Source organism: Hydra vulgaris, chromosome 04 (genome assembly GCF_038396675.1).
Source record: "Hydra vulgaris chromosome 04, alternate assembly HydraT2T_AEP".
Taxonomy (NCBI): domain Eukaryota; kingdom Metazoa; phylum Cnidaria; class Hydrozoa; order Anthoathecata; family Hydridae; genus Hydra; species Hydra vulgaris.
Window position 1 is genome coordinate 43,415,629 of NC_088923.1, and position 25,008 is coordinate 43,440,636.

Genomic DNA, 25,008 nt, shown 5'->3' on the forward strand with positions numbered 1-25,008 from the left:
TACTGCTTTTTTTTCGGCAATGTTATGGGGGAGGGGGGGGGGGGATGTGTGATGTTTTAAGTTTCCTCCCCCCTCCTACTCCTCATCATCATTTTAATCATTTGTGTTTATCTTGTTTAGTTTTATCTTAAGATAAGGAGTTGATTTAAAGGCATTTTTTTGAATACATGAATTTACCAGTGGACAATGTTACTTTAATTACAATAAGAAAACTATTTTACTTGAGACTTTAATAAGCACTATGGTTGCAAATACCACGCTAATAGTAAATTATTATTGAAAATTATTCAAACTATTTTAAAACTATTTATTCACTATATTTTAGTAAGTTTAATTTAGCAGTTATCAATGTTTTAAATAATTAGTAATTAAATGTGTAAATACTTTAAACAATTTTTAATCAATATTTACTTTACATAATATATTTACATATATTAAATTGCATTAAAAACATATTATATTTATTTTAAAACATATATTATAATTTTTTAATCATTTTTAATCAGGTATTATAATTTTTTAATCATAAAGTATAATTTAAAAAATTACATTTAATAAGTTACATTTACTTTGGGTTATTTTAAACAGATCTTAATAAAACTTTTATTAAGTTATTGTAATCGTTATTTTAATTATTTTAAAAATCAAAATTGAATATGGTAAAGAAACAAAACTTTCTGAAAATGTTTGCATTTTGTTTTTTTGTTTTCCTCACATAAACTAAAATCGCAAGCTATAGATCAAAAGCTCATTCATTCGAAAATTAAATTTGCGCAATAGTTATTAAGGAAATTTTTACTTTTTGTTCATTTATTATCAAAAGCAGTTTACTCTTAATTTATTATCAAAAGCAGTTTACTCTTAATTAATTTACTCTTAATTGTCAAAAAATAAAAGCTAACTTTACTCTGAATGGATTTTTTAAAGTCGCTCTATCTTTCAAAAAAGCAAACTTTTTATGCATTCCATTCTTATAAAAATTTGCCACAAGTTTTTAAAGTTTCATAACAATATTCATCTTTTTAAAACTAATGTTCAGTTTATAACCGAAGGACAGTTGCGTCACGTAATTAAGTAAAAAAGCAAGTTCTTTTTAACTCATTTTATTGTCCTGAAAAAAAAATGAGGTAGCTAAAATAAACTGAAAATCATTTATATACTACTGCGTTTAAAACTGAAATGTTTTTAAATCTTGAATAAAAAAGCAAAAGAAAAATTAAAAAATTAAAATAATTTTTAAGCGCATTTTTTTGGGTGCCCATACCGCTCCAGCGGTACTAAAACAGGTCTGGGTTCATCCCTGTATATGTATATTAGACCAGTTCAAAAAAAATATTTTTTAATAATTAAGTGGCTAGATGTTTAAATGTTGTTAATTGATGAAAAAAAATAAATCATTAAAGTTTCAAAGCATTATTCCAATATTTACTAACAACTCAATTAAGTTTACTTTTCAATGGGGTCCTAAAATTAAAAAAAAAAAAAGTTCCTTAAAAGTAGGTCAACCTGGTACTCAAAAGAAGCAAAATAATATATAAATTTCAAAAATAATAATTGTTTTATAAAAAAAAAAAAATTTTATTTTTATTAAAAACTTGTTAAAATGTAGTTTTTTTATTTCTAGTTAAAAAACCATAGCTTTTGTGCAAATGAATCTAAAATAATAATTGTAGTATAAAATTAATATTTTTTTGAAATTTTTATATAATTTCGCTACTTTTAAGACCCAACATGACATACTTTTGAAAAAACTTCTTTTTTCAAAATAATAGCGACCTATTAAAAAGTAAATTTAATTGAGCTGTCCCTAAAACACATTATTTAAGTTTGCAATTTTGAACTAATTTTCCTGACCACAAACCACATCAAATCAAAGGGTAGCCCAAATAAAATTCAAAAATTATTTATTTTATATACAATTTTGAAATGGTCTAATGTGTGTGTGTATATATATATATATATATATATATATATATATATATATATATATATATATATATATATATATATATATATATATATATACACATATATATATATATATATATATATATATATATATATATATATATATATATATATATATATATATATATATATATATAGATCTATAGTTTGTTGTCTTTGTGAAGAGCGGAAGGAAAAAAGTGATTCTTACGCCAACACATACGTCACTTTTAATTACTTTTGACTTTCGTCCAACATTTTTGTGTTGGACAAAAGTAAAAACCATTTATTTAATTACAAATAAATCGTTTTTTAAAAAAACCACAAAAACGCAAATTTAATTGACCAGAATGTTTTTAAAAACATTCTGAATGTTTTTAACAATATAAACAATGTTTTTATTTTTATTTTTTTTAATAAAATGTTTTTATTTTTAATTTTTTTAATAAAATGTTTTTTTTTTTTTTTTTTACTGTAAATTATGCGCGGAGTGTTGCTACATCGACTATCTTATAGCCTGACTTGCAAGGGAGTGCTGCTACATCGACTGACAAATAGCCTGACTCGCAAGGGAGCGCTGCTACATCAACTAAAAAATAGCCTGACCCGCAAGGGAGTGCTGCTACATCTACTATCTTTTAGCCTGACCCGCAAGGGAGTGTTGCTACATCGACTGAGGGTTTGGTTGTGGCAGGCAGTCTATCAATTAATAAAATAAAAAAATTCCGGTCTTGCATTTTAATTTTTACTTTTTGTCAACAAAATATGGAAAAAACTTTCGGACAACATCTACGGGTTGTATATAAATATATATATATATATATATATATATATATATATATATATATATATATATATATATATATATATATATATATATATATATATATATATATATATATATATATATATATATGAAGACCTCAGTGGAAAAACCGGCGTTGTCACATTTAAAAAGTATTGAGAAAGTATTTATTGATGTATTATTTAAAGCAAATGAAACTAAGCAATTTAAAAATATTTATATTATAATTATTTTATTTAAAATTTATTCAAAAACAAAACATTTTGTAATTTTTTATACAAAATTTTTTTTTTCTTTGCTTTAAATAAAGACATTTATTAATGATCAACAAATACTTTCTCAAAACTTTTTAAATGTGACAACGACTGTTTTTCCACTGAGGTCTTCATATATATATATATATATATATATATATATATATATATATATATATATATATATATTACTATAGTCTATAGTAAGAAACCGGGGCTGATATTTGACCGGGGCTGGGGCAGGGTTTAATAACCTTGGCCTTGTTCATCAAGGTTTGTGTTTCGGAATTATAGAGTTGAGAGAGGGTTATAACCACAAGTAGCCTCCTCATCTGAAGTGGCCTTATTGGCCTTGGGGAGGTGAAGTAACAAAAAAAAATATATATATATTTTTTAAGGTATAACAGTTTAAGAGAAAATAGTATATAATATATAACAGTTTAAGGTAGGCAATTTTTTACCCACTTAAACTGTTAGAGATAGGCAAAAAAAAATTAGACACAAAGGTTTTACCATAAAACATAGAAATAAGGTCTGCAATTTTGAATCTCAAAAAATATCATATTTATTTATATATTATAGATTATTCTAGTCAAATTTTAAAAATCCTGAAAAATTGTTTGGGTAAAATATGCGGAAAAAATTTGAATATATTATCCCTGATTTTCCTCTAAATTTTGCTTTTAGCTGAGTTGTTTCAAATTTTTTTCAAACTTTTAAAAATTTTTGTATGAGTGATGAGTGAAAAAGTTTAAAAAAGAAATATATTACAAAAATATATACCTAAACTTGCATGTATGGAAAACATTTTGGATATCGGGAAAAATCAAGAAAAATATCCAGAATTCCGGAAAAAGATAAACCCTGATATATATATATATATATATATATATATATATATATATATATATATATATATATATATATATATATATATATATATATATATATATACATATATATATAAAAGAAGATCATAACAGTGTTACATCTGAACCCAGTGGCCACTACATTACACATTTTACATCTGTGAAGTAGTAAAATGTGTAATATAGCAGCCATCCGGGTAGCTCAAGTGTATTTTCACATGTGGTATATAATTCAAGTAAAACACAGGATTGTTGAGGCTTGGTACACGTAGTAACACTGTTATGACCGCTGAGACAGCAAAAGAATGATATAAAAGAAATTACCTTTCCTTGCATTCAAAATGGAGCTTGTTTTGCTCATTCTGAATCTTTGACTCTTACTTTTATAGCAAGCTCAGATAATAAACTTTCAAGCTCAGACAAGGAGGTTTCCCTTTAAAACCATTAAGGAGATACAGAAAGTTTCTGAATTTAAAGATAATTGAGTCAGGTCAACAATCAGATCAACATCTATACTAGTGTTGATCAACAGGGACAAAGATCAGAACCTGTGTTTACTTGTCAAATACCTACACAAGATTTTGACAAGTTCTTAGACTTGCCCTTTGAAGCACACAGTCTTGTGAAAATCAGTAAAAGAGGTTACAGTGTCATCTGCTGCTGTTTGTGGATTTGAGAAAGGAGATGGGTTCATCATGGTCAAGATGACTTAGACAAGTAACTACACTCATAAAAAGACTTATGAAACATTTTTTTCAAAAGACACTTAAATAAGATTAATTCTACTGTAATTATATGTTTGAACATGAGTATGTGACTCTGCCTAACTTATTTTTTAAAGCAATATTTAATATTAAAATATTTGAGAAAAACTTGAGAAAGCGAAAAAAATCTTATTTCTTGCTTCTTTTTTTTTTCTCATTGTTTACTAAGAACCAGAGGCTTCTTTAGCCTCTGGTTCTTAGTAAATGCTGAAAATTTTTTGGTCTTTCTTTTTGGCACTCTGTTATATATCTGTGCTAGGAGCAAAGGCCCATTTGGTCCTAGTCTAGCTAAGCTACTACACAGAACATTAAAGTCAGGCTAAAAGTGATATATATATATATATATATATATATATATATATATATATATATATATATATATATATATATATATATATATATATATATATATATATATATATATATATATATATATATACCAAACACACAGCCCTCAGAATTAAGATTGGCATTCGGCAATGCCGACCTAACTGCAACCTAAAAGCATTCGAGGTCAGCAAAAATTCGGTGACCTCATTTCTATGTTTTGTGGTAACCCCTTTGTGTCAAATTTTTTTTATGTGTATACAACCCTTGGAATTAGGAAAAATGAGGTTAACAACTTATTGCCGACCTCATTTTTCCTAATTCCAAGGGTTGTATACACATATATAAACATATAAAAATTGCAAAAAAAAAAGTTTTTTTTGCAATTTACAAAACATTTTTTTAAATTTCCAGAACCAAATGAATTAAACTTTCCATTTATTTCTGAATTCAATCGCTAATTGACAAAAAAAACATATCTTCCATATCTTAGACATATGTGGAAAAATTTTTCCATTTTATTATTTCTATAACAGTTATTTTATTTCCAGTTTATTATTTCTATACTTTGCATAAGTTTCAACAACTTGATACAAGCTTCTTTGAACCTTTTAATATATTTTGCAACAGTTTCTAGAAGCAAAACTGATCAGATCAGTTAATGACTATCTTAATATAATTGCTAAAGTTAACGTTTAACGCAATTTCGCTTTCATTTTCAAAGCAGCTTTAATTAGTTACTAAGCTTTTCTGTATTTGAAAGAGCACGTTCTCAAAATGTACGCGGTCATTGTGGAAAGATCTCCTAAATGAGTTAAAACTTTTTACTTTTTGGAATTTTATTACTTTAGAAATATTACATAAAGAATCATATTAAGATAAATAATTATCGTTAAGATCATATTATAATTAAGTATAGAAAATAGTTTAGCAATTTATATATAACATTTTTATTAGATATAAAGTAGAAAGGATCACTCTTTTTAATTTTTTAAACCGTTGACATTTTGTTTGTTTTAATTTAACTTTATTTTTTTTTTGCAGTTTTGTTTTTATTGAGCTTATATTTTATTTTTTAGAAGGAAAATAAGGGTATGGATGAGGCCTAATTATTTTTTATGCAACAAAAAGTTATACTAATGCTAATTCCATAAAATTAGTTATTTTGAAATTTCTGTGATGCTGTTAACTATTTTTGTACTTTTTTAGAAAATTTAGAAAAATAAATTAAAATTTTGTGTCAACAGTGACATGACATGTCATATGCTATTGTATGTTAAGGTTAAATTTTGTTATGAGGATTACAGTTCTTATGAAAAAAAAAAAAAAATGAAGGTAAAGAGTAATGTTTGTATATATATATTTTGTTTACTTTGAATCTTTTTAAATTTTCTTGTGTCATTTCTAAAATTTTTGTTTGCACATGTTTATTGTTTGCATATATGCTTTTTTGATAAGTATGTCTATGTGGTAATATGTGCTTTATAGTTGTTTTATCAATGTGTTTTTATAATAATGTAAAGTGTTTTTTTATTGTTTGTATATCTGTTAATATGTGTTAAATAATTGTTCTATAAATGTGTTTAAATATGTATATAAGGTTAAATATATATTGTGTTTATAGTTGGTACATGTGTTTATATTATGTTGTTTCCATGTTTTCAAAGAGCTTGGTAAACCTGTAGAGTAAGATTTGTCAACCTTGCTAGCCAAGTGATGTACTTATAGCAGAGGGTTACACGACAGTGTTTAGTGTCAAACTGTTACTGCTTTAGGGCTAGGTGTTTTCAAGCCTTTAATATTAATTATTCTGAAAATACATAATAATGCATTTTAAGAACATTTTGCGTAATGTCATTACTTATGTTCTGTTATATATGAATGTTATGTTACTTAAGTTATGTTATATGCACATTATATTAACTTATGGTGTGTGCTATTGTTGTGTGTTGTTGTTGTGATGTTGTCTTTTTGTTATCTTTTCAGTTGATAGACATTTGGCTTACTTTCACGTTGGTGCCTATTGTTAAAAATGATAAATAGGTAATTTTCTTATTAAAAATCACTGCTTTTATTTATTCACTAAAAGTCAAGACAAATTATTTTGCCATATATACAATTTATTTTATCTCAATTAATTTTTTGTCTTTCACGCTGTTTATTACATGAATATTTTGGAATCATTATGTACCTTCATAAATTATTTTCTAAAAGCTAACATGAAATAATAATATTTAACAACTACTACTCTGGTAAATCACAACAGCTTTTCTCTATAAGGTACACAGATTTTCATTTTTTGTATGTAATGTTTTTCCTATTTATTTACTTATTCGTTCCTTTTTTTTATTTTAGATTTATTAGATAATGTATTTATGTGGTATAGAAGTCAAAATATTATGAAGTAAAGAATTTTTTAAAAACGATTAATAATAATTTTTTTAAAGAAATAATATTGAAGTTTGCAAAAATGGGTTTACAATGTTTTTTTAAATAATTTTTCTGTGTAAGCAGTATGTTTATTATTAGAATTGCAGATTTTATATATATATATATTTTTTTAAAGTCATAAGATTATTGTATAATTAATTTTAAATGACAGTTTTTTATATATAAAAATTATTTGTGTGTGCTATTTAGAGTTGAAAAAAAATTATATAGGAAAGATCACAATCTTTGATTTATTTAAGATTCGTTTAAGATTTTTTGTTACTACTTTCAATTAAAACTGAAGCTTAAATGGATGATATTAGGCTAGAAGCAAATATTAGTTTAGAAAATGGAAATGTCAATAGGCAAATTAATCTTCGCAGAAATGAAAGAGATAGGTTTAGGCGAGATGTAACTAATAATCGATAAAATGCTAGAAATGCTGCCCAACAAGCAGCAAATAATTCAAACCCAAATGAGGAGAGCTTGGTTAGGCAAGTTGAAAATAATTTTGTTCACAACCCTAAACATGCTACATTGGTTAGAAATCATGTTACATTATCTCAGTATTATAATTATAAACTTTCAGTTAGACAATTTTTTTCTTCACTCTTTTATGATAAAAAACTGTTTCAGCAATATGTTGTTGATGCGTATGTTAAAATTGAAGGCCAGCACCTTGCTTTCATCAGAAATAACCAAAACAAACTGAGAAGTGAGCAGGATGATGCCTTACACGAACATGTAAACATTCTAGGAAATGATCATAATGTTAGACCAGGGCGTGTTGTAGTTTTGCCATCAATTTATGCAGGAAGTCCTAGAGCTTTAAAAGAAAACTTTGAAGATGCTATGGCTATAATTGAAAAGTATGGTAAACCAGATCTTTTTATTACTTTCACTTGCAACCCAAAATGGTGCGAGATAACTGAAAATTTATATCCAGGTCAGACAGCAACTGATAAACCTGGTTACTCGAGTATTTAAACTCAAATTAAATAATCTCAATGACATTTTTATTCACAGTTCATGTGGCATACTGAATCCAAATTCTCCCTGCATGAAAGATAGAGTGTGCAGCAAAAACTATCCTAAAGAATATAATGCTAACACAGTAGCAGTTCATAATGGTTATCCACGCTATAGGCGTCGTGATAATGGTTTGGTTATCAATATAAAAAGTAACGATGTAGATTATCGCTGAGTGGTACCTTTCAATTCATGGTTATCAAAGAAATATCAAGCTCACATTAATGCTGAAGCTTGTATGTCTGTTAGGGCTGTTAAGTATTTGTGCAAATACATATACAAGGGTCATGACTGTGCCAATCATGATGAATTAAATAATTAACAAATTAATCATGATGAAGTAAACACTTTTTTAGAATGTTGTTATGTTAGTACATTTGAAGCATTGTGGCGAATTTTTGAATATCCAATAAGTCATATGTCACACACTATTTTACGCCTTAAAGTTCATCTACCTGAAAATTAATTAGTGTATTTTAGAGAAGGAACAGAACAAATGGCTTTAGATCGTACAGCTCAACGTGATTCGCACCTAATGGTATGGTTTAAGTTAAATACTGAAAATGAAAGAGCACATTGCTATTTGTATGTAGACATTTCATATCACTTTATATTTGATGATAAACATTGTAAATGGAAGGTTAGACAAAAGGGTGGTTATAAGGTGATAGTAAGAATGTATAAAGTTAATCCAACTGGAGAATTATTTTTTCTAAGACTGTTACTTTTGCAGGCAAGAAGCATAACTGGTAGGGCTGTGTTTTAAATTTTATATATTTTGTATGGAGAAATATGTGCAATAGGTGAAAGAATTATTTAAGATAAATATGACATTTTTAAACTGTTCGCATTTTATTCATATTTTTATTAAATAAAATTTTTCACATGTTTAACCTTTTTCAATTTACTCTCTTTTTTTTTTTTAATATATCCTGTAAAAATGGTGAGGTTATGCTTTATATTTTGATTAAATAAAATTCCAAATATTTATAATTTTTATCATATCCTTCTATTTGTAATTTTAGAGTCTTAATCATTTGAGAACTTTTGTGATTTTAGATTCGTTAACATTTGAGCAGTACAGAAATTATTGTTCCCAACACCTAGGGCCTCTCTCGGAGAGGTCCTTCAATTGATTAATTTCTATCTTTTTTAATTTAGTAATTTATTTTTTTTAATTTTTAATTTTTTTTTTTAATAATATATTTTGTTGTATATTTGATTTGTTTTGGTCTTTTTTTAATTAAAATTTTATTTGTTTTTCATCAATTAAACTTGAATATAGTTAAATTGATTCATTACCCAATTATCATAATATAAGGACGCTACATTCTGTTGTTAAAAATAATAAATGGCAGTTTAATTTATTGAACTCAATGCTTTTAAAATATTTTAAATCTATTGTAATGTCTTTTAAATTAAACTAAAGTTTACTTAAAGCCAACATAAAATAACGTCATAAAACAACATCGACAAGCTGCATCATGACAGCAACTTAAGTATGACAACAGGTTACCAAAAAGCAGGTAAAGTGTTTTCCAGTTTGCTTTTTTTTAGTTTGTTTTTTATGTCTACTTATCTGTTACAATTTTTATTTTAGGTTTGTCATATGACGCATTAATGCAATATAAAAGATCAAAGTTTACATATTTTTTTAAATTTGTTATACACATGTTCGATTGTAAATTAAATTTTTTTTTGTTTGAAGCGTATTTGTACCCAATTGCTTAGTTATTTATAATAAACTTAGTTATTTTTATCTATTTAGTTGTGTGCATTTAGCATTTTTAAGACAATTTTCTTTTTAAAAAAAAATGAATCAAGGGGATACGAAAAAAATTAATAACTCCTGTATAATATAAGTTCACTTCATATTAATCTTGATAATTAATTAAAGTTCATGTTATAAAAAATATAACAAGAATATAGCTTTAGTTTTTCGTCAATTAAAAGCATGATGAAGTTTTATTATTTTGTGTCAGTAACTAAAAAACGTATTGTGTTGAACTTAAGAATTGTCAAGGAAAATGGTTCTGCCTTACACTGATATGACTTATATCAGTTGTAAATTACTCAAATAATGTTAAATAATTGGTAAATTATTTTACCTCCTCATACTTTTTATGTTAATTTTGCAGATGGTTTAATTTTTTCTATTTGAAGGCGTTTTTCTAAAAGGGTATTATTGGGTAAAACAGCCACTATAAATTATGTAACAGACCGACCATAACCCGTATTACGGGTTGCTTTCTGCTAGTAAATAATATTCCTAATCAAATATTTTAGCCAGGACATGTGTACACAACTTGTGTTACAACAAAACGAAATTAACCAGGATTTATGTACATAGTTTGTTAAACTTTTATCAGTATTTTTTACAAAAACTTCTTAAAAACCTATTTTTTTGTTTAGAAACAAAAATAAAGAAAAATTAAATTTTAAAATGTGGTAGTGGTGTAGTGGTAGAGCGCTCGCTTCATAAGTAAGAGATTCCAAGTTCGATTCCCACCTCGTCCTTAGTAGCACCGCGCACAACTCATTTCTCTGCGCAGCGGCTTTGTTTGTCAAGGTTCGTTTTGGAGTTATAGAGTTGAGAGAGGGTGGCCTTCTCGGCCTTGAGGAGGTGAATTAACAAAAAATATATATATATTAGTATCAAAATTTTTTTATTTAAGAATTTATTTTTATTCAAATAAAAATTTATTTATCTTGTCTATTTATAAGGTTTTTAAAATATTTAAAAGCATTTAAAAATCTATTCAAAAAAACTGCTTAAATTTATTATGCTTTAAGCAACATAAAAATGTACCTTACGAATATGTGGCGAAGATAAAATACTTTTTGAATCCTCGTTAAATTGAGGCAACCTAAAAACACCAGAAAATTTCAATTCACTCAATTAAAGCACTGTATTAATTTATTACATAGTTTGATACAATATAACTTTATTTATAAATTAGAAACTCAATGAATAATGCTTATGAATCAAAGATAATATTTGTTTTGAAGAAGAAAAACCAAACTTTTAAATAAACTTCTTTAAAATGATTTTTATGTCAATTTATACAGTGGTGTAAAAAATATATGAATCTTCTAAAAATTTTATTGATTTCTTTCTTTTGGAAAGTACAAACTTGAGAATGCAACTAGTTGTGAACTTGAAAAACTTGATAACTAGTTTATTAAAACTAGTTATTATTTTTAGATATTAAGACAAGTTTGAATCCTTATTAGTAAAGTTTTATGTTTGTGGGAAAGTATGTGCATACCAAGAAGCATAAAGACACTTTATATAGTCTTATATAGTCTGTGAAAGATAGTACAAGAGCAACTGCCTTAGTTAAAGCAAAAGTTAGAGAGATCAAGTCATAGGCCTATTAAAACTTTGCATTTTCTCAGATAAAGATTGTCAAAAAGTAGGTTACATTTAGTAAGCAGTTTATACCATTCCAAAAAAACTTTATATACCTGTAATTGATCTTAAAATGCTCAGATTCCAGTTGAGAAAATGCTTATAATAGCACCAGCCATACTAATTTAATTGATTTAGTGCAAGAAAGATAAAAAAAAACTTTAAAACATTGTTGTGAAAAAGTTTTATTCAACCAGGTTTTCAATCATTTTTGGGACCAAACAAATACTCACTGCTGAATATTCAAAAGCCAAATACAATATAAGCCAAATATATATATATATATATATATATATATATATATATATATATATATATATATATATATATATATATATATAGTAGGCAAAGGACCTTCAAAATTTGTAATGGTTTAACACAAACTCCTATTTGGAGTAAATCCAGTGGAACCACATTATTTTATTTCACACAATGTTGTTGCTCCTTGCTTTTCATCTGCAACCTAGACTTTCAAAAAATTGAGTTACTAATTCAAATTAATTGCTATATTTTTGATCCAGAACATATGTCATATGGTCAATGATTTCCTTAATTAAAATTTCTAATCTTTTATGGCCTAAAAGTTCATCAGATGTGAATCCAACTCAAAACATAAACATAGTCAACATTCAGAGAGCTTCATGGCAAAAACAAATTTGCAAAATAACTGATTAAGCTTTAATTAATACATAATTATAAATGCATATGACCCTAAAATCAAGGAGATATGCCCAAAATTTAAAAATGGTACTTTAAAACATGTTGAAAAGTTTGTTGAACTAAAAAAATGCATTAATTAAATGTTTGGTTTAAACAATATAACCCATTTTATTTTGATTTTTTATTAATATAAAATCACATTTCACTTTACTTGGAGCTTTGTCTGGTGGTCTAATTGCTGAAAAAGTATAAATAACAAAGTATAAATAACAAACAAAACCAAAAAGTATTGGTCCAAGACATCAAAAAAACATTTTGTTGTAATAGGTACGAAATTTTTATATACTTGTTTATACATTTTATTATTATACTTTTATCATGCTTATGTTACGTTATTTTTATTTATAAATAAATCTATATAAAAACATTAGTAATGGCATACTTATCGGTCTATATTCCAGCTGAAAGTTATAGTTAAATTAAATCATGGACATTTTATATCTTTTATATTTTATATAACATTATATATTTAATTTTAAACAGAGAAGACTGCATATATTTTATATCCACAATAAATTGATGACCTTAAACTATTTCTGAGGGCTAGATATAATTGGCACAAAATTTTTCAAGGTTTCACCATTACAACATTGAAAAAAGGTTGGCAAAAAATTGCCAACCTTGTTTCTGCCAACACTTCTAAGTCGGCAATTAGGTCAACATTGCTTAATGCTAACCTAAATTTTAAGGACTCAGGGATGAAACCAGATGTGCTTTGGTACTGCTGGAGCGGTATGGGCACCCAAATAAAAGCGTCTAAAAATTTTTTTTTTAATTTAATTTTTTTTTTTTGTTCTTTATTAAAAACAGGAAAAAAAGTTTTGGCTTCAAATACAGTAGTAAACAACTAATTTTTTGAAAGTTAGATTTTGAAAGTAGGATTTTAAAATATTCATTCAGACTAAAGTTAACTTTTGCTTGTTGGCAATTAAGACTAAACTGTTTTTAACAATAAACAAACAAAAGGAAAAATTTCACTCTTAATTACAATTTAGTAATTGCGCAAACTTGATTGCTGAATGAATGAACTTTTGATTTTTAGTTTGCAATTTTATTTTACATTAGGAAAATAAAAAAAAATAAAAAAAATATTTGCAGAAAGTTTTCTCTTTTTTTCCTCCACTTTAATAATAATAAAAATAACGATTGTAATAACCTAATAAAAGTTTTATCAAGTTTTAGTTATTTTCAAACTTTGTTTTTAATTTTTTTTTTTTTAAACTCTTAGTAAATGAAACTTATTACAGTAAATGAAACTTATTTAAGTTACATTTACTGTGACTTTTTTGAAGATTAAAAAGACGCTTTAAATAAATATTTAAAGTACGCAACTTTTTTAAACATATATTTTTTTTATCATTAATCATTAAGTTTACGGTAAATTATCTCATTTATTTAAAAGATGCCTTAAAGTACTGTGAAAAACATTAATCTTCAGTAAAATTTAAATGAACAGAATTGCTAATATTTAAATGAACAGAGTTGCTAATATTTAAATGAACAGAATTGCTAATATTTAAATGAACAGAATTGCTAGTATTTAAATGAACAGAGTTGCTAATATTTAAATGAACAGAATTGCTAATATTTAAATGAACAGAATTGCTAATATTTAAATGAACAGAATTGCTAATATTTAAATGAACAGAATTGCTAATATTTAAATGAACAGAATTGCTAATATTTAAATGAACAGAATTGCTAATATTTAAATGAACAGAATTGCTAATATTTAAATGAACAGAATTGCTAATATTTAAATGAACAGAATTGCTAATATTTAAATGAACAGAATTGCTAATATTTAAATGAACAGAATTGCCAATATTTAAATCAAAATCAAAATTAAAATAATAGTAAATATAATTAAACATCTAAGTTTTGTATTCGAATAATAATTGTCTTTATAATATATTATATTTCTATTGTCTATATTAATTGTGTATATTATATTGTCTTTATAATATATTATATAATATATTATATTTAGACAATTACTATTTGACTAAGCGTTTAATAAGCTAATTACTATTTCGTCATGTTGGTTTGAAAAGGTTCTAACTGAATTTTTGCCAAAATTGACTTAATCATTTTATTAGACTTTTTAAATCATGATGAACAAAAGAAACAGAAATTTACAGCAATATATTATAAAGCAAACCAACTGCTAATGTGCCAAAGCTCTATCTGTAACTTTAGTTCACTAATATTCAGTTTGACAAGGTTCTAACTAACAATAACTGCATAATCTCTTGCTGGTTTTTATTAATTAGTTATTATGATAAAGAATTTTATACCCATCAAAAATCATATAAAAAATAGGTCTGAAAATCAACATTAAGTGCTCTAATTTGCCACCCATGTAGAATAAAATACTATTAAAGCTATTATTTGACAATTAAAAAAAATCTTTTTTATAACGTTCTGAAGCTTTACTCAAATTGACACCTGTAACATTGCAAAACAAAATACTGGTTTCGATTAGCATAGAAATAACTATTATAATTCAAAATTATGAGCTAAAATTATTTTTTAATTTTAAAATAATGATGTTTTTGTATTAATAAATTTACAAACTTACCGCAGTCAATGTAAGTAAAGTTTGCCGCGCCATTCCCTTACGGTAAGTTGATCTAACTATATTTTGCAGTGCTACCCCAAAAAGTAAGTCAATACTTGTTCATTTTTCTTCACTTATCTACAACAGTTAGTTGATATATGTGCACTTTGAAACTTTGATGTTACAAAGTAACTTATTTTAACTTATTAAATCAAATATAACAGTAATATTAAAATTTAAACAATTTGTAATAAAACATTTTTGTAGCAATAGTGTAGTTGAAAAAAAAGATTTAAAAAATGATTTGAAAAGAATTTTTCTGAAAGTTTTTTTTGAAAGTTTGAAAGTAAAAAAAAGATAATTTGAAAGGTATTAATTTTTGTCTTAAGTAAAATTTCAACAGAAAATGAAAAGAGTTTTGATATCAAAAGCAGTTATGGTAGTGACGAATCTCCAACCGCGAATCTCCAAAAACGGCGAAGACTGCTATGATTTAAGTACACGGTTAGTAACCTAATATAACTTTTTTGTGTGACTTTGGCCATGCATTTACATATTAAAATAGCAAAATTTATAAGCTTTGGAAAAGTTGTTTAAAAAGATTTTTTCTTTTTAATATGTTTAAACAGAAAGAAGAGACGTTTTAATTTAACCAGAACTGCACTAGATTCTAAATATTGAAGAAGAAGCTTCTGGAAACAATGCCAATAATGTTTATGTAGCACAGAATGAAAAAAATTCTGAGATAGACATGAACGTACAACCTACAAATGATGCTGAATTAGTGATAAGCAAGGAAGCCAAATATGTAGTGTTCCCCTTCGATCATCCTCTAAATCTTAAATATATTTTTATTTTATTTATAGTTTGATTTTATCATGAAAATTTCATCGAAAAAGTGATTTTGACATTAAAATCTACTATTATATACAAACAAACCATTTTTAACTATTTAAGAATGATTCAATTAGTATATAATAATATATTAGAGATATTATCTACTAAGTAATATTACTCTTCTAGGGATCACGTTCAACAAACATTCAAGAAAAAATTCCGAAAACGAATATCTAAACCTGGGGATGTAATAAAAAAAGGCATACCAAGCTGGTAAAAATTATACAAGTTGAAGAGGAAAAAAAGTACCAAATAATATTATTCAAACAAAAAAAAAACTGTCTGGCAAACTGTAAGCACTAATGTCCTAAGAAAATATCAGAAGATGAGCGAAATGATATTTTTTTAAATTTTTAGCCTTAAATTCAGCTACTGAAAAGTGACATTTCTTTATTAATTTGACTGATCGCACAACCACTGCTAGACCAAAAAGAAACCACGAGGAAAACAATGATAGTGATACTGCAAATAAAGAAACTGATGACCACGCTGAAAAACAAATTTTTTCAAAACAGAAGTACACCTAAAGATATTTTCTTTATGTAAAAGTAGAAAAAGACTGTGTTTACAAAACATTCTACCTAACTACACTGTCAATTTCACAAAAGCCAGTTTACACAGCTCACAACACCAAAGATGATAAAACAAATACTCCTGCCCAAGATCTATGAGGTAAAATCATGAAAGGCAAACATACCCTGCACAGTGATGTCAACTCAGCTAGGGATCACATAAAATCTTTTCTAACAGTTGAGTCACATTGTAGTGTAAGTACCAATAGAGAATACCTTGGAGTCACACCTTAATGTTTAAAAAATATATAATTTTACAAAGAGAAATGTATAAACGAAAATATTAAGCCAGTAAAAAAATCTATGTACTACCATATTTTCTCCACCGAATTCAATTTTGGTTTTCACATTCCCAAAAAGGATAGATGCGACCTCTTTATGAAGTTTAAAGTTGCTGAAAACACTGATACTATGTCTGAAAAATTGAGAGAAGACTTTGAAAGATATCAAGTTTTTAAAAAAGAAATGAGATATACACTCTGAAGAGAAAAAAGATAAAAATGTTCCGATTTTACTTTTTGACCTTCGAACTGTTATTTTGACTCCGCATGCAGAAATTTTTAAATTTTGACTCCGCATGCAGAAATTAGCTCTCTTTTTATCTGACAAAGCTAAGCGTGTATAATTTGCTTATTTTTCAACAACCATAAAAGTGTACTGTGCATTATGGACTGAATCAATCGCAGAAAGAAGCGGCAATGATCTTGCCAGTGCCTTTTGCAAAATTTTGAGTGATATGGCAGAGGAAAATGATGTAAGTGATAACTTAATTACTTGGTCTGACTCCTGCCTTCCTCAAAATCAGAACAGTATATTATCAAATGCTGTGTTACATTTTTTAAGAGACAATCCTAACATCAATTCAATCACTATAAAATATTTCCTTCCAGGTTATTTATGCGTCCAAGAGGTGGATCATGCCCATAGCGAAATTAAAAAGCTCATGAGGAAAATTTTTTTAGTCTGATTTTTATAGTCCGATTGGATTGATAAGGATGTTGAAACAAGTTAACAGAAAAAATCCTTATCGTATCATTCAAATGAAACCATATGACTTCAAGGATTATTCAGTAACAGTGAAGCTGTTTAATTACAAGTGAGTTCCATTTTCTAATGTTGCTGTTCTAAAATTTACTCAAACATCTCACATTATACATTTTAAATCTAGCCATGATTGCAATGAACCTATGAACTGTGCAAATGTCAAGTTCAATGAAAAACCTGCAGCAAAGAAAGAAAGAATGCAGCAACAAGTCCATCAACTTCCACTGTTTTGAATGTAAAACCGAAAATTTAAAATTGTACAAAGGAACTTGCAGACTTAAAAAAAAAAGATATTAAAGCTGCATTTCTGTTTATGCCTCTCGAGGACAGAGATTACTATCAAGTTGTTCTTCACCTATAAAATAAACATGAAAAACTAAGAGTTGTACTTAATGTAATGGTTTTAAAATGTACCAAAAAAATGAAGTACAAAAAAAAAAAAAAAATTGAGTAAACAAAATGTTGTAACCTTGTTTTGTGACTGAAACAATAATCTAATTTATGAAAATTAGCATTTTATTATATTAAAATATGATAATTTGAGAATATGATTATTTCATTATCACAAGGTTCTAATTGCATTTTGGGGTTATTCATTTTTATATGAAGAGTTAAACATTTTTTAATAATACTTATAGCAAATGCTTATGTTACCATGATTACAAAATATTATCGTTGGATTTTAATAATTTTTGATGGTAAGAACATAACAATTTTTAACATTATTACTCAAAACTACTCGCATAAAAATTAGAACCTTGTCAAACCAACGCAACAATTTGACTAAGCATTTAAGTGTTTAATAAGCGTAACTACTTTAATTTTCATTTTTACGCTATTTGTAAATAATGATTAAAAATTGTTTAAAAAGTGTTTTACACATTTAATAACTACTAAGATTAAAATCAAAAAAATAAAGTTGCTAAATCTTTAAAATACTTTACACAATTTTCAATAAATATTCACAATTAGGGTAATATTTGCAACTATCAAAATATTAAATTCTTAAGGTAACTAAAATATGTCCACTGTTAAATAATATCTTCAAAGAAATGCCTTTGACAATGAGATGCTATTTTATCTCAAATCCTTATCTTGAGATAAAACTAAACCAGGTGAATACAAACAAAGTGATATTTAAATATAATTGTTGCAGCACCCGTTTTAATTAGGAAAGGGGATAAGAGGCTACCCCAAAAACATCCCCCCTCCCCCCCCCCACATCTTCGCAAAAAAAAAGCTCCAAGTAAAGAGAAACTTGTTTTTGCATCAAAGAAAAATCAAACGAGTGTAAATATATGCAAAAAATAACACACATAACTGAATTCAACAAAAGTATTTCAAAATGGTACTATTTAAAAAAATCAAAATCCTTACTTTTGATCTGCCATTAAATTCTTACTAAATAGAACATTTTATAAACAAACCTAATTTTCAAAAATAATATACACAAAAAAAACATACCGTAAAAAGAGTAACTGAACCATGTCTGTCAAAGTTTGTTCAGCACTACGACGTAGAAGTTCTTAAGAGAACAAATAAAATTTTCAAAATTTATTACAAAATTAGTATAAATTTGTTATAAAAAAGCATTTTAAACTCTATAGATAACTCAAATTATATAAAGCAAGTTAATTTACAAGCAGAAAATATAGGAACACGCCAACAGTAAATTCATCATCCGCAAAGCAATAAATTGTCTATTAAAGGTGAATAATTAATATTTTTAAACAAAAAAGTAATTGTTAATCAACTGATAATCAACAGAAACACTCACAAAAAACGTATATGCATATAATGAAAGAAGTTTTGATTACAATTAAAGAAAGAAAAGAAACTAATCAAGTAATACACTTGCAAAAGACTCCCCTTTTTGATATGGTATCAGTGGAAATCAGATAGCCAAAATTAAAACTTAACAGTACTAACTCAACAGTATTATTTCAGCCACCACCTCCAAAGAGACTTTAAAATGTATGTATGCCTCTTTAAAAAATAAACTTGATGAACTTATGGTGGTAGTGTCTACTACCACCATAAGTTCACCATAAGCCACCATAAGCAAGATCTAAAATTCATAACAGTGAAACAAGATTCAAAAGCATTGTGATGATTCTTGATGGCTATACTGAAAACACAGAAATGATGATCATCAAAGGTGTGTCTATATATTGATGAAACTATTAAATCATTAGAGTGTACCAACTTTATTTTGAAAATGACAAGTACTTGGTTGGTTGTATCTACAGACTAAATGAACTTGTTGTACATGAATGATTTTTATTTTGGTTTTCAAAAAAACCCAAAACATGCTGATTAAAAAGGATACAAGGACTTATTAATTTTTACTAAACGGCAATTTTAATTCCCATTAGTCATTTGGTAGATACAATAGATACATCATAAACATTAAAAATTAAAATGGTATCAAGCATAACTTTAGTGAAATTCTTAGCCAAATATATATGCATCAGCATGTAAAGATTAATAATCTCACAGCTGCTTAATATTTAATAACAAAAAAATGATACAAATAAAATCTATTACAAAGCTTAAAATTGCCTTATTATATAATTGATACCTAACTACTAAATGGTCTTTAGGACCTTTACATAAAAATTATATATATATATATATTTTGTTAACTTACCACTAAGTCTCATTTCAAAGCAGATTCTAAAGCAAGACTGCATAATCTCGCAAACAGATTCATTAGTCATATGAACACCAACAGGACTTAGAAGTAAAGACCTAAGTACCTAGAAAAAGAGTAATTTGATTTAATTAAACTTTATTGTTTTCAATTTAAAAGCTCTTAAAACTTAAACATCTTATTATTATATTAGAAAAGCTTTTAAGGAGTTTAATTCGAAAGTAATAAAAGTAAATACTGAAGTAATAAAGTGTAAAAATTTAAAAGTGTAGTGCATTCCAATAAATATAAAAAAATATACATAGTTTATAAAAATAAACTAACAATAAAAACATATGATATACCTTTATTTTAAAACTAAACATTTATCAACAATAAGAAAATCTGACTTTTATCAAGAAAATCTGACTATAAGAAGTATGACTTCATGTAATTGATTAAAAGTTACACGGCTGATCAACTACTTGGAACAACAATTATGGTTTTATACTGAAATAGGGATAGGCGAGAAATAAAATATATGGCAAACTGAAATAGGTTTTAAGGCACACATCTACTGATTATTTAAGGTATGGGCAATATAAATATATAGATAATGATTATGCAACATATAGTATGACATTAGAAGACAAAGTAAAGAAAAAGAGATTCAAAATTACTGAGATATGGGAGTATGGTAATAGTTCTTCACATTTAATATGATCAAAAATAAATTTAATATGAACATTATTAAGAATTTTAGACTTACTAAGCTCTTTTTATAACATTCAAATTTGCTACCAAACTTGCATATAAAAATTTACTCTTAAATTTAGCTCTTAAATGCATTATGACAGCCCCAAAAATTTTTAAAGACTTCACATTGCAAAAATAAAAATTAAGATTTAAGATTCCAGTTTTGAAATTTTGAGAGAAAAGAAGTTACCTCCACTATAGAAGTGCTTCACAAAATTTTAAAGATGTAAATAAATAAATTCAAATAAATCAATATCAGCAAAACACCTGTAGAATTTTCATAAGTACAACTTCATCACTGCTGGTATCTGTTCCCACAAAACGTGCATGAGTAACAGCATCTGCCAAATTATCTATTCCAGAACTTGCACTCTCTGATAAAGGATCTAAAATTATTTAAACAAGAAAATAATTTTTAGATTAATCTAAAATTTTTAGATTAATTTAGTAATTACTAGAATAAAAATAGTTTTAATAAAAAATAATGAGATTATTATCTTTAAATTATCATATATTATACTATAAAGAATTATGATTCTAGCCACTTTGATTATGATCGATCACTTGGTTTATTTACATTAATTTCTAGTTTGATAAACTTATACATTTATTGTAAATATTGTACTTTAGTAGAATCTTTAAAGCAGACCTCACTACAGTAAACTTATTGAAATTGTGATGAATTTTTTGAATACATCGTATTGAAAATATGATGTATATTTTTTGCATTTATAATAATATCTACAAGTAGCTATAATTAATAATAATCTACTTTTTTTCGGACATGTTTCCAAGAGAGGTTTGAAACAATGTTTTAAAAGCCTTATCAACTAAAAAAATAGTATTAGTTTAAAAAAAAGGTGGTGACTTCCTCAGTCTTAAGGTAAATACAGTAAGCAAAAACAAATAATAACAATAATAACCAGGCACAAGCCTTTGCAGGAGGCGCGCATAAAATAAAACACATATTGTATAAAAGATAAACTTGAAAAATAAATTTTTTCAGGTTTATCTTTTATAAAATAAAAAGCTAAACCTAAAAATAAAAAATTAAAAGCATTACACTTATGGTAGTATGCACAGGAGCTAATATATGAACACGAAAAAAGTTTAGATTTAATAATTTATAAAAATAACAAATATATAAAGATATATTTGTTATATTTATAGCATACTTTTTTCAAGTTCATCTTTTATTTATTTATTTTATTCATTATTTTATTATTTTATTTTATTATCTTCTTATTTTTTTCAAGTTTATCTTTTATTTATTGTCTCGTTCATTAATATTTTTTTTCAACTTATTACTTGCTTTGTTTTCTTTGATTAAATATGTAAATAAATCAACTTAATTACGAAAATTTTCAACGAGTTATTAAAAAATCTTAATGTACTTTATGTTATTTCTTTTTTTTTTTCTTCCAAAAAACAAGTCAAAATTTTTTTTACCTCTTACACCCACATATTATAGGGCTTTGTGAGCTTTATATTATGAATTTGTTACATTAACGACATTTACATACTTTTATCTCACACAGGTGATTATCAGTTTTCAGTTTATTATCTAGAGTTTAGACCATAAATAGTAGCACATTTATTAGCCTATTTTTTCTTTTTATATTGCCCGTACTATCATTTTTGATCATTTTTCTTTTTATTTTGTTATCTACTTATTTTATTTTATTGTTTTTGTATGGTGCGATAATTTTAGCCATGGTTGCCTTTAATGAACCAGCGGATCTATATTGACTTGTTTAGTCATAGACTAAACATTGTTTCATCATTTGTTTAAGATGACTAGAGCGTGAGTTATTGTTCACCCTATCCCTATACCAAAAAAATTTTAATAAAATAATTAATTATATAAGCAACTTTAAAATCAAAGTAAACCTTAAGCATATAAAGATGCATTGAACACTAAAAGTTTAAAAAGTCAAACTTGGTTTTATAATTGCAGTCTTACTCTATACTAAACAAAAATTTAAAATAATTTTAATAGAAAAATTAGTACCAAGTAATCCATATGATAAGAATTTGTTAACTGATGAAAGCGCTACTCCAGTTATTGGTCCTGTAGTGTCTTCTGAACGAATAACATCAAGAAATGGACCAAGAAAAACATTTGTATCTAAACTGTTTATATCTAAACAAAAAAAAAAATTAAAATACAAAAGTAAACAAAAAAAAATCAATTTTTTTTTTAAAACTGTTGTTCATACAAAGTAGAAATGAAAAATATTGTAAATCATTTTTAATATATTTAAAAATAAACAATATTTAATTATATATAATTTCATTTTACTATAACAGTTTATAGAATCGAATCTATATAATGCAATATATATATATATATATATATATATATACATATATATATATATATATATATATATATATATATATATATATATATATATATATATATATATATATATATATATATATATATATATATATATATATATATATATATATATATATATATATATATATATATATATACACAGTGGGTGCTCATATTATTAGAAACACTGTCTTTTTTTTGAAAATTATGTGTTAAAGGTTATTTATTATAGAAATAAAAAGGTTGCAGACTATTTTTTTGTAACTTTTGAGTGTTGCGGTCTATATTTATTACCAAAAACATACTTATTTATATATTTTTTTTAATAATTCCACTATTGTACAAGCAAAAGATTACATATTGGTGATTTATTTTAGTATTTTGTTATCCCTCCCTTGGCACTTATTACCGCTTCTACACGTCTTGGCATACTTTCTATGCATTTTATTGCATTATTTTGAATATCTATGTTATTGTGCCAGACTTTGATCATCTTTTCAATTAATTGTATTTTGTTGGTGATCATTTCAGAAGCAATTTCCCTTTTCATGATCTCCCACAGATTTTCAATAGGGTTTAAATCTGGTGAGTTTCCAGGCCATGGTAGCACTGGAATTTTCTTTGCTTTTAGGTACTCTGTAACCTTCTTTGCTTTATGGCATGGGGCAGAATCATGCATAAATGTAAATTTTTGGTTCTTTGGGAACCATTCCTTCAACTGTGGTACCAATCTTGTGTCAAGAACTTTTATGTATTGGTCCTGGCGCATAGTTCCCTCAACGATATATAAGCGCCCTGTTCCATGTCCACTAATGACAGACCATACCATTATACTTAGAGGATGCTTTACACGTTCTAAGATGCAGTCTTTGTGGAATTTTTCTCCAGCTCGTCTACGCACAAACTGTGATTTGTTCATCAATATCTGGATTGTCGATTCATCCGAGAAACATACCTAAATAACATCAAAAAAACTTATAAGTCAAAGTTTTAATGTAGGCAAATCTCTAAATGGAATGTGTACAATTATAAATGAAGTACTTACATTTTTCCAGTCATCGACGGTCAAATGCCGATGACTTTTAGCCCAAGCAAGGCGTTTTTGTTGCATTGCTAGAGTGAGCTTAGGCTTTTTAGCAGGTCGACAACATCTAAATCCTTGTTCTTTAAGTCGGCGATGAACTGTCATTGGAGATACTGGTATTCCAGCATCTTGTATTAAAGTGGTTAGTATTCGCCTAGGCTTATTCCTATTTTATAGGCAAATATCTTATTTTTCTATCATCTCTTGGCGTTGTTAGCCATTTTCTACCACAATGTCTTGTTCGTTGAGGAGTATAATCAGCATTTTTGTCCAGATTTTTTTTTATTCGGTTTGACTGTTGCCACTGAAACCTTTGTCATTGATGCTATACACCTTTGAGAATAAGAAGTATTCTTCAATAATGCTTCAACTTCTCTTTTTTTTTTTGAGGGTGAAACGTCTTTTGCCTTTCCCATATTGAACAAAACACGTGATTCTAGTAAACCGTTATAGAAGTCAAATTATATGTAAAAATATTGATTTAATCATGTTTAACTGTAAAAAATAGACACATAAATAGAACTCAATAACAAAACAATAAAAAAATCTTTGAAAACTTTAA

The 25,008-nt window shown here is 26.1% G+C and overlaps 1 protein-coding gene across 1 annotated transcript in view; it reads right to left on the reverse strand.

The window, feature by feature from the left end:
* The window catches only part of LOC100213268 (Golgi-specific brefeldin A-resistance guanine nucleotide exchange factor 1), a 76,710-nt gene that overhangs the window by 39,090 nt on the left and 12,612 nt on the right, over nucleotides 1-25,008 (reverse strand). Inside the window, exons 3-7 of the mRNA XM_065796411.1 lie at nucleotides 23,030-23,161; nucleotides 21,286-21,404; nucleotides 20,281-20,389; nucleotides 19,095-19,155; nucleotides 11,235-11,292 (exon numbers count right to left, since the gene is read on the reverse strand). Coding sequence (XP_065652483.1) covers nucleotides 11,235-11,292; nucleotides 19,095-19,155; nucleotides 20,281-20,389; nucleotides 21,286-21,404; nucleotides 23,030-23,161 — 479 coding nt within the window. The remainder of the gene's footprint in view (nucleotides 1-11,234; nucleotides 11,293-19,094; nucleotides 19,156-20,280; nucleotides 20,390-21,285; nucleotides 21,405-23,029; nucleotides 23,162-25,008) is intronic.